The 12,958-nt window shown below is 44.1% G+C and overlaps 1 protein-coding gene across 7 annotated transcripts in view; it reads right to left on the bottom strand.

Annotated features, from left to right (window-relative positions):
• Positions 1-12,958, bottom strand: part of KIAA1549L (KIAA1549 like) — a 125,241-nt gene that overhangs the window by 66,318 nt on the left and 45,965 nt on the right. For 5 of the 7 annotated variants that reach the window (XM_040067949.2, XM_040067948.2, XM_058421106.1 and 2 more), the window contains exon 2: positions 2,780-3,112. In XM_040067949.2, coding sequence (XP_039923883.1) covers positions 2,780-3,110 — 331 coding nt within the window. In that variant the 5' untranslated portion in view covers positions 3,111-3,112. The other 2 variants (XM_058421105.1, XM_040067952.2) reach the window with 2 other exon arrangements.

Below are 12,958 nucleotides of genomic sequence, written 5' to 3'. Positions count from 1 at the left end.
AAAAAAGGAGACTCTATCTGTGTTGGTGATGCATGGACAGAAGTTATGATGACTTGACTGCAGACCACTGGTGGTAGGGGTTTGCAATGGGATCCCCTTGGTAGCTTTATTAGATATGTTACTGAGAGCTAGACTATGACTTGTAGCACTTGTGTCCCACTCCTCCTCACTGAACGTGGCTGGATATTTATCAGCCATAACCAAATAACCAGGGCACTCTAACTGGTTGTCTACAGGTTCTGGAAAACTTCCAGAACCAGTGTCTTCTGAGATAAAACTATTCAAGAGAGTTGAGCCAGAAGGCTTGGTTATAGGGAAGGGGGACTGGACTGGCAGTGTGCTGAGGGTGACACTGCTTCTGTTTGGGGCTGAAGTAGTCAAGCTGTCAGTGAGCCGAAATGCCAACACTGGTGCCGTGCCTAATGTTTTGGTCAGTAGGCTTTCCAGCATCGGTTGTTTGGGATTCTAGAGAGCTAGGGAGAGCACCTGCAGCATTAACAGGAGGCACGTGTAAATGGAGAGGTGCTTCCTCATGTACACTGATAGGAACATCTCCAACTCAGAAGAAATCAGCAATGTTTTCAGCTGTGTTTCCATGGTTTTTTTGCAGAGGGTCAGGCATTGTCAATGTCATAGCAATGGATGAATACTGAACAGGAGATGTTTTCAGTGCAAATGCATATTCATCAAACTCTGAAAAGTTATTCTCTTCAGCAAAAAGGTAAATTTGAAGTGTTTTGACTTAGGATGTATATGTATAGCTTTCTGAAGGGGTGGAGAAGAGTGGCTGCTCATTTGTATTAATTTTGTTTTGCAGACTTGACGCTACCAAGTATGGTACATGGTACTCATCTTCCAGTGGAAAAGTACTTGAAGCAGCTCCCCTTATTTCCATTTGGGCTGAACTTTTTACCGAAGGAATACTAATGCCAGCTGCTGACAGCAAAGCTTTATTGGTCCGTAGAAGCTGAAGTTACCTTCAGGAAGGCTGACAGGATCTAAATTGCTTTCAGAGTCTGCATTTAAAATCCCGGAAGAGCCAGAACTGTGGCTGTCCATCACTGCTGTCATAGAAACAAGTGACGGCAGCGTACCCCACGCTGGAAGTATGACAGAGCCGAGTGGCTTTTTATCAACTGAATGCAAAGTCTGACCAGAGGGTAAATGATTTAAAGCTTGTGGAGATGAATGTTCTGCGTATGGGGTCAGAAGAGCGGGTACTCTCATCTCTATGTCTTCATTTGCAGTTACATCTGAACTCACTGCATTTCCAGGTGGAAGATGTGCAGTCACAAACACAGTAGTGGCAGAAGTATTTGTGGTAGCAGGTTCAGGTTTTGAAAGGCATACAGTGGAAGTAATTAATGGCACCACAGCTAGATCAAGAGTCAGCATGGCCATCTCCAAAACAGTGTCTAGTATCCTTGATCCTATGAGAAATGTACAGGTTTGGATATCTGGAGAAACTCTGGAAAGCTGAGTTCCATAACACAGAACATTATTAGCATTAAAGTTCATGGACATCTTTGCTGTCTCTCCTCTTGTGAAAGGCTGTTGAGCTGTCCTTGCTACAGGAAAGCCACCAGGATTTGGGAGAGCAGGGCAGAACCAGCTGGGAGTCTCATGCTATTTGCCTGCTAAGTTCCATCCATCAGGCCTTCTGAAAAAGTCTTATTCCGAGGCTGCAGCAAGCGTTGTGAGGCAGCAGCAGAAGGGATTTGCAGCCTGTCCTGGTTGGCTGCTGCTGCCTTGGGACTGGCTGTGTGTGCTGCCCCAGTAAACACCTCGTTTGTCTCAGTTAGCAAGAGAGACCTTGGGCTGGTTGGAGAGGAGTGTGTTGCATTTCTAAAGAGAAAATCTGTTTTGCTGCTAAATTCTCTTACTGGCAGCACTGCACTGCGAGCGTGCTTTGCATGTGGAATAAGTGATATTGGCAGTGAAAGGGAGGATGTGATCTGTGTGGAGCTGGAGACCTCAGCTGCCTCTTGGAGGCTGATGACATGAAAGGTGCAGGGTTAGGGCCTGTAGTGCAATTAGTCAGTGCTGTGAAAGACTGAGGATGACTCATTGGCAGTATTGGATGTGGAGTACCCGCAGCAGGGAAGACTGATGTAGGAACCTCTGCTTTATCTTGAAAAACTGATGATGACAGAAGGGTGATACCACTCATTCTGCCAGTCAGTGCTGCCCTAAATGGCTCCAGTAGAAGAGGCATTATACATACTCTCATTAAGGAACTGTGGCAAACATTTGGAAGTTACTGTCAGGGGAGAGTGATGCATTTTTAACCCAGGAATGTCAGAGTATACAGATGACAAAGAGGTCCTTTCCAGAGGACCTTTCCCTTTTCCCACTAGCTCCATGAAATGCACTGTCGTTGATCCAATGAAAAGCATGGCCCCCCTAAACAAGTTGGGACCCCTTCAACAAGTTGGTAGATTCACCACACTGGAAGGCACCACACTTAGTGCATTATTCCTGCTTTCACTAACCTGTGAGCTAGCTGAATCTGTGCTGAAGAAACCTTCAGGATCTGCAGACAAAAGCACTTGGATGGGCAGTACAGCTGGTTTAGAAAAATTAATGGCATGAGGTGACTGAATTACCAATGAGGAGAATGATGGTGATGGAACAGCAGCAAGCATGTCTGATCCTGACGTGCTTTCCTTTGAAATGGAGGGTGTTTCTAATGGCACTGGCTGGGATGGCACAGCTGTACCGGAATGTGTCACTGGTGGTGTGGTGGACAGTGTGGCAAACATACCGAGCTGAGGCAAACCTGTTAGAGCAGCTGTGTCGTCTGCATCTTGAGACGACGGCCTCAGAGGCGACTCGGCTGAAACCTCGGCGGGTTCCTGGGGTGCACTGTTCCCGCTGCCTTGATAGAGGGAGGGTGACAGGTGCATCTGATCCAAAGTCCGGGTACGTGCGCCCGTCAGTGTTGTTTTTATCATCTGAAGCAAGTCTGCGTTCTCCAAAGTCTGTCCCAGAGAAATATCAGCTACTGAGGGAGGCTTAGTTTCTGTGGAAGGCCGTGTTGGTGACAGTATAGATCTCCAGTTAGGAAAAGATCCTGTAGAAGGAGCATCATTGATATGCTGTTGCCTCATACCTGTAAAATAATAAGTAAAATGAGTATATTCTTCCCCAAAATGAAGAGTTGCTATCTTGTTGCTACAAATCACAACACAAAATGCTTTAAGTTTGGTAAAACAAGTGAAATTTTTTGTTGTTGAGTGCATAAAAATTCAGAGAAAGTTTACCAAAAAATACTTCAACCACAAAACCCATTGAAAGGTTCAACACAACAGATTTTATACCCCTCAACTCATTTCATCTGACAGAAGAACAAGAAAAGCTGCCTAGGCCATGCTATTCCAAAATCCTACTTTGATCAGGGATGTCTCAACATACTGAATGACACATTCTTAAGCCTGAGATGAATCTTTAGGTTATCATGAGTCACCCTGTGTCAAAATATTGTGTGAGAAGATGGGTTTAGAAGGAGTGCAGAAAGGGTATGGGTTCTGACAAGCAAGTTTTGCTGCCTTGGCATGCAGTCTGACATGGGAATAGAGTCAGCACTGGCTGCGTTCCTGTAGGATGCATCTGGAGGTGCTCATCCTGCCAGCTCTAATAACGCATGCAATTACAGGCACAAAAGGAAGAAAATAAAACAGGGATGAACAAGAGGAGAGGGGGGCAAGATCCAAAACGAATTAGGACATTAAACTCCTTTTTTGACATGTGCAGATGCACAACACATCATTTCAAACCACCAGTTTACTCCGCATTCAACACCATAATGTTCCTAGGCTTTGTTTCCTTGAAATGATTACAGTTATTCTAAAGTCACAGAATGGGAATGCTCGCATTTGTACTAATTCAAAGATTAAGATTCACTCAAGAGTAAAATTTAGGGTGGTGGGGTTTTTATTTTCCCTTGCCCCACTTCAAGACAATAGATCAAAACTGAGTCCTGGCAGTTGGTACCATGCCAATCTGTGTCCCCTTGCACAGAGGGAAAACATGGAGCTAAATCCTACCCTCCAGCTGCAGCACATCTGGATCAGACACAGGGGATGCCAACCTCCTCCCAGGCCCCGTGAATAACTCAGCATAGTGGTGTGGAAGAGCAAGCAGAGCAGACCTTGAGACACATAAAATGGGCTGGACATTGGCTCCAGCCACCCATGAACCCAAGGGTCAGCAGAGCCAACAGCATCAACTGGGACCATCCCACACGGACAGGAGCCAGCAGCAGGAGATCTTACAGCACAGGGGAGAAAAATGTGTCATGCTGCACCTTTGCAAAGCTATGTTTCTTTCTTTCTACAGTTTTCTTTCCTCCTGAGTTTCTACACCACCCATCATCCATATGCACAGGCCACAGTAGGTGATTAGACCAGCGCCTTCAGGCTCCCACACCCATTCCACAGGAATGTGCTGGAATTATGTTCAGCATTTTCTCTCTCCAGAAAAAAAAAAAAAAAAAACCAAAACATTAAATACACATGCGCACACACATTATTAAAAAAAAAAAAAAAAAAAAAAAAAATAGAACCAATGAGAGATCTTCTATTTTCTTCCTGTATTTAAGAGTTTTATTGAGCTGTGGTAAAAACAGCCATTATTATCTCTTTCACTGAGATACAAGAATAAATAGAGTCTCCAGAAGCAATATATGGCAATGTGAGACAAGCAGGGGAACAGGGAGCACAACCCACTTTTATGGGGCTGCTCCAGAAGGTCAGCAGGCTGGACAGGGGGCTTCAGAGTCCCCCAGGGAACTTGACCCACCAGGAGAGGTTCACAGCACAGAAGGGATACTTTTGTATTTGGGCCAGGGCTGCTGATGTGTCACCAGGGCACTGGAGACTGGTGTGACCTGGTTTCTAATATTCTACGTGCTCCACACTAGCATTGTCACTAGAGAAACATGAAAAGAATGATACTCACGCAGTCAGGTTGTCAGAGCAAAAAAGAAAGAGATCATTTATTTCTCAACCTCAATTTATATAGATTCTGGACAATGACCAGGGTTTGGAGAATGAGGTTGCCACCTCTCCGACCCCACTGGTCAAACCAGAAGTCCATCAATTTTTCCTTCTCCAGAGAGGTATGTGAAAACAATCACTTTGTTTATGTTACAATCCATGAGAAACTCCACTACAAAAATGCAAAACATCAGGAGGCTGAAAAATCAGGGCAACAAGGCACATTGTGTTCTAGACTGTGTTTTGGTGGCTTTTCCTTCCTTGTGAGTCTGGCAGATTTTTAACAGAAGGTAGGAACGAAGATGAGATGAATTTTGCTCAGCTAGAATAGATTCAAACATGTCATCGAAATTAAGAACTCACCGAAGTGCTTTGCAAAACCAAGCTTTAGGCAACCTGCAGCTTAAATATCTCTCCTGTTATACCTCTGTCTTGTTTCACCTCAGAACTGAAAACAGACTGCAAAGCCTTTGTGCAGGATTTCTTCTAGCACTTAGTCCTAGAACTAGTCTAGCACAGGTCCTAAAGGGGAATTAAGCAAGCCAATATTTTCTTCTTTTCTAAAACAACAAAACCTGTCAACATCAATCCTCTCACAGACTGCACCATTCTTCATACATTTCTTCACACATTGGTTTAATGAGAATGATTACGAGCAGAGAGACAATATAAATCTGGAAAAAGCATTGATGTTACCACACATTGACAAGAAGTGAAGAAAAGATCAGATATTGCAAAGAAGATAAAACACCAAATAAAAATATCCTCTAGCCAGTGCTTAATTCCAGTCCTTCAGGTTTTGTTCCTTTCATTCCCTACCAACTGCCAATTTCTCTGTTTCTGCCCATTAATGAAGTAAAGCTCCCAAGTTACTGAAGCTTTAAGAAAATGATACAATATTCTGCAACCTATGTATGATGCTGGCATTCCACTGCAGCAGACTTTCTTTTATTCTGTGTCAATGGAAAGATATTGACTGCCTGTTTTGAACTGCCATAAATGCGACATCCTGGTGGTAAGCAGACAGACACAATACATGGAGTTTAAATTGAAGGACATGCTCCTTGCTTAAGAAGTGTTAGGATGGCATCGACCACTACAGCTCCCTATCAAAAACTGTGCAAACCAAGACTGTATCAGGGAAAAAAGGGCAGGCAGGAAAACATTTCACTTCTACATCTATCAACAGCAGAACACGCTTGATGAAGGAGGAGACAACCAATTCAAATCAACAGGAAAGCCACAATGAGAACTCCCCACAGCACGCATTCTGCACTGAGCCACTGCTTGTACACACCAGTAGCTGCTTGTCCTGCCTCTAGATTATCTATTCTTTCATATTTCAGCCTACCACCACCTCCAACAGCCCTAAAAGCCATCTAGCAATAACATCATTACAGCAGCCATCACTGATGAGGGACCTTTCCATTAGCAATAACGAGAAACATTTCCAATACGCCAGAGCAGGAAGTTAAAAATCAGTCCAGTTTGGAGAAAACTGTGTGTTTTACATTTCTGAGCACTTTTGTGCACACCTAAAGGCATGATAAGGAACCTCTCCCCTTTCATATAGTGAGAGTCCCCTTAGGAAGATGTAGGCTACCATGAGGGCACCCCTCACCTTCTCTTCTCCAACCTGAGCAAGCCAAGTGACCTCAGCTGGCTTCTTCCACATCTTTCCCTCAAGGTCTTTCATCACCTTCATCACCCTACTCTAGACACACTCCAGCAATATCCTTCTGCCAGTTCTGAGCCAATACAAAATATCAACTCAAAGGCATCTTCAGCAACAGAAGATTTTTGTTGTCTCAACTCTGGTTGCATTACTTACAGATCACCTGGATTAATAACATCTAAAAGTGAAGCAGATAAAGAGGATGTTGAGGAATTTTATTGCTTGACTGACAAAGACATCTTCCCCATTATATGTCAAGTATGTATCTTTTCAAAACCTTCAGCATATTGAAGACAGAATTTCAATTTTCCAAACAAGTTGCTTTAATTATTCATTTTTGAGACAAAAAAAAAAAGTCCCCAACTGCTGTTAAGCATTGTAAAGGCTAAATTTTAGGAATACACTAATACCTATGTAAGGGTAGCTGCAGCCATGTAAACCACAGCAGAAATCCAAACATTATATTACATAAACAATCTGGATTTTAGACAGGTCTAAATCAATTAGCCCTAAGGGAGAGTAACTCCAAAGATACCTTATAAAAAATTGGATTGTGAGAAATACAATCACTTGCAAACAAACACTTCAACAAAGCCTTTGATAACGTCTCCCAAACATTCTCTGGAAAAGTGGGCAGCCCATGGCTTGGACAGGAGCACACTTTGCTGGTTAAGAGCTGGCTGGATGGCTGGGCCCAGAGAGTGGTGGGGACGGTGCCACATCCAGCTGGGGACAGTCATTAGGGACCAGTGTTAGGGCCAACCCTGTTTAATATCTTTATTGATGATCTGGGTGGGGGAATCAAGGGTATCCTTGAGAAGTTCTCAGGCAACATTAAGTTGGGCTGGAGCGTTGAACTGCTGGAGGGTAGGAGGACCCTGCAGAGGGATCTGGACATGCTGAAGGGATGAGACAAGACCAACAGGATGAGGTTCAAAAAGGTGAAGTGCCAGGTCCTGCACTTGAGTCACAACCCCATGGAGCGCTACAGGTTGGGGAAGGAGTGGCTGGAAAGTGGCCAGGGAAAAGGACCTGGGGGTGCTCATCAACAGCAGCTGAACATGAACCAGGGTGTGCCCAGGTGGCCAAGAAGGCCAATGGCACCTGGTGTGGATCAGAAATCTTGTGGTCAGGAGGACCAGGGCAGTGACTGACCCCCTGTCCTGGGCACTGGTGAGACCACACCCCACGTGCTGTGTCCAGTTGTGGGCCCCTCAGTTCAGGAAGGACATTGAGGGGCTGGAGTGAGTCCAGACAAGGGAAACAGAGCTGGGGAGGGTCTGGAGAGTCCTTTGAGGAGTGGCTGAGGGAGCTGGGGGTGTTCAGCCTGGAGAAAAGGAGGCTCAGGGAGATCTCATCACTCTCTAGAGCTGCCTGACAGGAGTGGGGAGCCAGGTGGGGATTGGCCTCTTCTCACAGGGAACAGTGACAGGATGAGAGGACACAGCCTCAAGTTGCATCAGGGGATGTTCAGGTTGGACATCAGGAGGAATTTCTTCACAGAAAGGATTGTTAAGCATTGGAAGGGGCTGTCCAGAGAGTTGGCAGTCACCATCCCTGGAAGTGTTCAAGAAATTAATGGATGAGGCACTTAGTGCTGTGATTTAGTTGACATGGTGATGTTTGGCCAAAGGTTGGACTCGACAATCTGAGAGGTCTTTTCCAACCTTAATGATTCTAGGATTCCAGAAAAACAACAGCCCACTTACAAGTATTGCTGAGAGACCCTTTAGAGATTTACCCCACTCTATCCAGTACTAGATAGGGCTGTCCTAGGGCTGCATCTCCTCTTTAAAACAATGCCGCTAACCTATCAAAAAATGCATTTTTTTTCTTCTCAAAAGTATGATGTTTCATGCTTATTACTGTTTTACAACAAGAGATTGAGTGACCGAAGGTCAGATATGACTGGTAGGGAATAGGACAAGAAAATTAACACAAGAGAAATTAACAGTAATCTCTGATACACCAGTGAAAAAATGCATACCCTAATCACAGGGTTCTGCAATTTACTTCCTCTGAACAGCATTAAGCATACACTGTATGATTATGGCACCACTTCAGAGTTTTCCTAATGTTATCTTTTTTTTTTTTCATTATTCATAAGAGTTTACAATCTGAGAAATGGCACAAAAATACAGATTTCATGAGCCAAAGGATGTGAAATACACTACCAATGAAAATACAAACGCTCAGCAAAGCATTTATAAAAATATCTATGTAGCATATCAAATGTTGCTCAGTGTGCAGAATGGTCAAAACTATGCCTTCATAATACATTATCCCAATTATACATTGATGAGATCACTACATCACAACCTATGTATTCCATACATCTCACTTTTGGCATCATCCCACAGGCATTTGCAGCTTAATTAAGCAAAGCAATTAACGTGTAATTGTTTTCTAGCCCTGACAACAAGCCAGCCTACAAAACACCTGTCCTGAGCCCTGGCTTACACAGGCCAAGCCATGCCTGCTTTTCTGGTCAGTGTGTTCATCCTCCAAGGAATCTGCCTGGAGGGACCACCAGGATCATGCTGGAAGGGAGAACACAAGTGGTTTTGGCAGCTGCCAAACCCACAGCTACGGCAGCAGGAATGGATGGTGAAGAGCCAGAGGAAACTGCAAAAGGGCAAAGGTTAAGAAACCAGAAAACTAAATCCTGTTCTTCACAGGTATCTCATCAATAGCCATTTTTTTCAGGCAGATTGTAGGAAAAGTTAAGTGGTTCAACAGACACCTTCTAGCATTTGTTTCAGCTGTAACTTTTCCCATATTAGATCTTGACCTTCCAAACCCAAAATTCTGTCCTGATGGATTATTTTAACAACAGCTGAGGTTTTTTGCATCCTAGCCTCTATTTATCTGTCAATGTCTACAGGAACCAGACAATAAAAAAGCTCCATTACATCCAAAAAAATCCCTTTCTCCAAAGATCTTAGAAAATAATAAATGAAAATTATTCTTAATTTATTTTTGACAACCAGGAAAAATATTTTGTCCCAATACCCTCAGAATTCTGTTGAAACAAAACAGCTTTACTGTGAGGGGAAATCTCTGTGAGGAGGTACCACACAGCACAAGGATTCCTTCTCCACGAGCAAAAGGCTGGACTTTATAATAAAGAGTAGAAAAATGTTTGAAAACAATGTCTGATCATTCCAATTGCACTGCCATGTGTTTTCTCACGTGAAAACCAAAGCAGCAATCTTCGATTTGAGATGTTGGTGAACTTCCCTCGCCCTCACGGAGTTAGCTCTCTTTGGGTCCCGACGCTCCAGCAGCAGAGCTTTGCATCAGGGACAACCTCCTAATTAAAATAATTCATTAACAATCTATTGAAACACAGCGAAAATGCGCTTTCCTCCTGGTTTTGGCACGGCCTGCCTTCCTGGTTTGCCCGGCCCCGCTGTCTGTCAGCCGCCGGGGACTCGGGATGCTCCGCGGCTGTCACCAGCCCTGCTCCGGGAAGGACCGGCTGCTGTGACTCGGACCGAGTGCCAGCCTCGCCTGGGGCTCCAAAGCGTCCCTTCCGCCACGCAGGCGGCTCTGCTGGGAACATTTAATCGGCTCCAGCAGCGGGGAGCGAGGGGAAGGGCAGCGCAAAGGAGCAGGGAAGGAAGCGGGGAAGAGCTCTGCCAGCGGCGATCCCAGCTGCATCATCTGCGCGCTGGATTGGCAGAGCAGATGCTGGGCTGGATCGTTAGGAGATGCGGGGAGGAGCGCGGAGGAGGATTCATCAGCGCGCCGTGCCGCGGGATAATTGCACGTAATCACACAGAAAGCAGAACCTGCCCTTGAGCCTGCGGAGCGGCCGCGTTACGCTTTCTGCTTGAGCTCGTCTGGTTTTTCGGGGAATGGAAGCGAATAAATGGCATATATATTTATGTGGTTGTTATTATTTTATGTATTTGGTATTGTTTGAATTCATTTTGAGAGGAATGAGATTTGTCTTTACAAACAAGCCCTGAGTCTGCTAGTAGATAGAACTAGCGCTGAGAGATGAGAGAAACAATGGGAAATATTCTACTGATTGATGAATGGAAAAAAAGATACTTGCCTTTACAAACAAACCATAAGTTTGTAAATGAAATCGAATATTGAAAGATGAAAGCAACAATGGGGAAAACCCATAAAAATTAAAAATTAGAGGGGGTTATACATTAAAAAGGGGAACCTTAGGTCTTAGGCATTTCAGGAAGTCTGTACCTCTCAAGTACCTCAGCCAATGGGGAAAGACAGAGGGAAATGCGGCCGGGAAATTAGGATAAAAAGGAGGCTGCATCCACCGAAAAACTGAGAGACCCCAGGGGAAATGCCCCATGGCCTCTCCCTTTATTCGAATAAAGCAAAAGGACTCTTCTGTCTCGTTTTTGGAGATAAACCTCTGGTGTTCATGGATTAATTTTCCTAACAATTTTTAGTGCTTTTTCAGCAACACTTTCAGGATCAATACCTTTGCGAGCCTGACAGCCTGCTTTTTAGCACGCTGCTTATCTGTTTATTTGTAAACAGACATTTGCCCAAACCTTTGCAAAGGACTTGTGTTTATTCAGGAAAGTTTCTGTAGGCACTGCTAGCATCAGCATAAAATGATTTCATTAACAAGGTGGCAAAAGAATTCAAGGTCATTTGGGAACATACAACAGCACAGATGCCAGTTCTCCTGATTTTACCTTGAGTTTTACAACATTTGAGAGGGGGTTTTTTATGGAACAAACAAAAGAAACACCCCCCAAAAAAATCTTAAGTAAAACACCCTGTATTAATAGTTGATTTTTCATTCTTTAAATGAAAATTCTGAATTCTTGAGGTTGTGGGAGAAAAAAGAAAATGAAACTATTTTTAAATTGGATGATTTTCATTAATATGAAATTTTTACAGGACTAGTTAAAGTTATTTACTTATTTTAAATTTCCAGAGCTAGGACAGATTGTAAGGGTGACAGCGAATTCTCAAAAAGCATGAGAAGAGTTTGGGTTGCAAACTCTGATCTTCTTAGACTCTGGAGTTAGGCACAAAAAATTCAGGAAGCATGTAGCAGTTTTGCTACTGTCAGTAACTAAGTGTCAATAATAGTAATATTAGTACAGCTTTATTATTACATGCAACAGATATGTATTTCCTTGACTAGAAGCTACCCCTTTAATAAAGCATTCAGTGTTTAAACTCCCCAACAAAATCAACACAAGAAGAGACCACAGAGAGCTCCTGCTAAAAGCCACTTAGATTATTCTCCAAAGGAAAAAGAAAAAAAAAAAAAAACAACCAAAACTATTGTTTGCAGAACTTTCCTAAAGAAATGACAGTGCTTTCGAAAGGTTGAACTGTGGGCCAAATTACATAATACAATATATTCTGACATGCTTGTTGAGCAATTGTGAATGTTCCCTCGAGCCAAAAAGCTTTCTGCTCACCAACCCGAGCACATCTTCAAGGGAACATTTGAGGCCACAGCCCAGGGGCAGAGAAGACCCTCTGGACCACGTGCAGCTCAGCCAACACACCCCCCTCCAAAAGAGAGACCCAAACTGGGGCTGCAGCAGGAGGCTGAACCAGGACACTGGCACAAGGACGTGACTGGGGTGCCAGAGGGGCCACACCCCAGCAGAGGGGAGGTAACAAAACAGATTGGCAGCACCAGCACCTTCAGCCACTGCTACTGCTAACTGGGCTCAAGTGTCAGCACCCTCATGCTTATTAATTTTGAGTTATTTCAGAGTCTTGGAGTTTCAGTTTGTGGAGGTAACACACACACACACACACCCCCAAAGCTGGGAGAAGACAAGCTCTGTGCGCTTTTCAGCGACTATTTCAGGCCAAGACATGAAGGGCAGGCAGGGAGGCTGTGCCTTGGGCACCCCTGTGCCCAAGGAGGCAGATCCCCTTTGGGGTCTGCTCCAGCAAGATACCCAGGAGAGAAGTTAATCCTCCCTAAGGAGAGATGCAATCTCAGAGGTGCCAAGCACACAGGATCAATACAAGGACCGAGGTTTCCACAAAGTCTTTTGCTGCTTTGGAGCTCTTTCCACTGCCTGTGATGAAGGATAAAGAGGTGGAGACCAGGAAAGAAATGTAGCTCACACACAGAAGCATCCTGCTTTCTCTGTCTGCACAGTGTTCAATATTGCCCCACTGATAATGCTTTCAGAGTACAAAAGTCTCCGCTCTTAGGAAAAAGAAAAATTATATTAATTTTTAGATTAGAAATCTTTACGGTCATACTGAAGAGAGGGTGCAAAACCAGCAAATGAAATAGCCTTTCTTAAAAAATGCAGCAAAA

The sequence above is a fragment of the Hirundo rustica genome, chromosome 6 (assembly GCF_015227805.2).
Source record: "Hirundo rustica isolate bHirRus1 chromosome 6, bHirRus1.pri.v3, whole genome shotgun sequence".
Lineage (NCBI taxonomy): Eukaryota > Metazoa > Chordata > Aves > Passeriformes > Hirundinidae > Hirundo > Hirundo rustica.
This window is presented reverse-complemented; position numbering and strand designations above follow the sequence as displayed.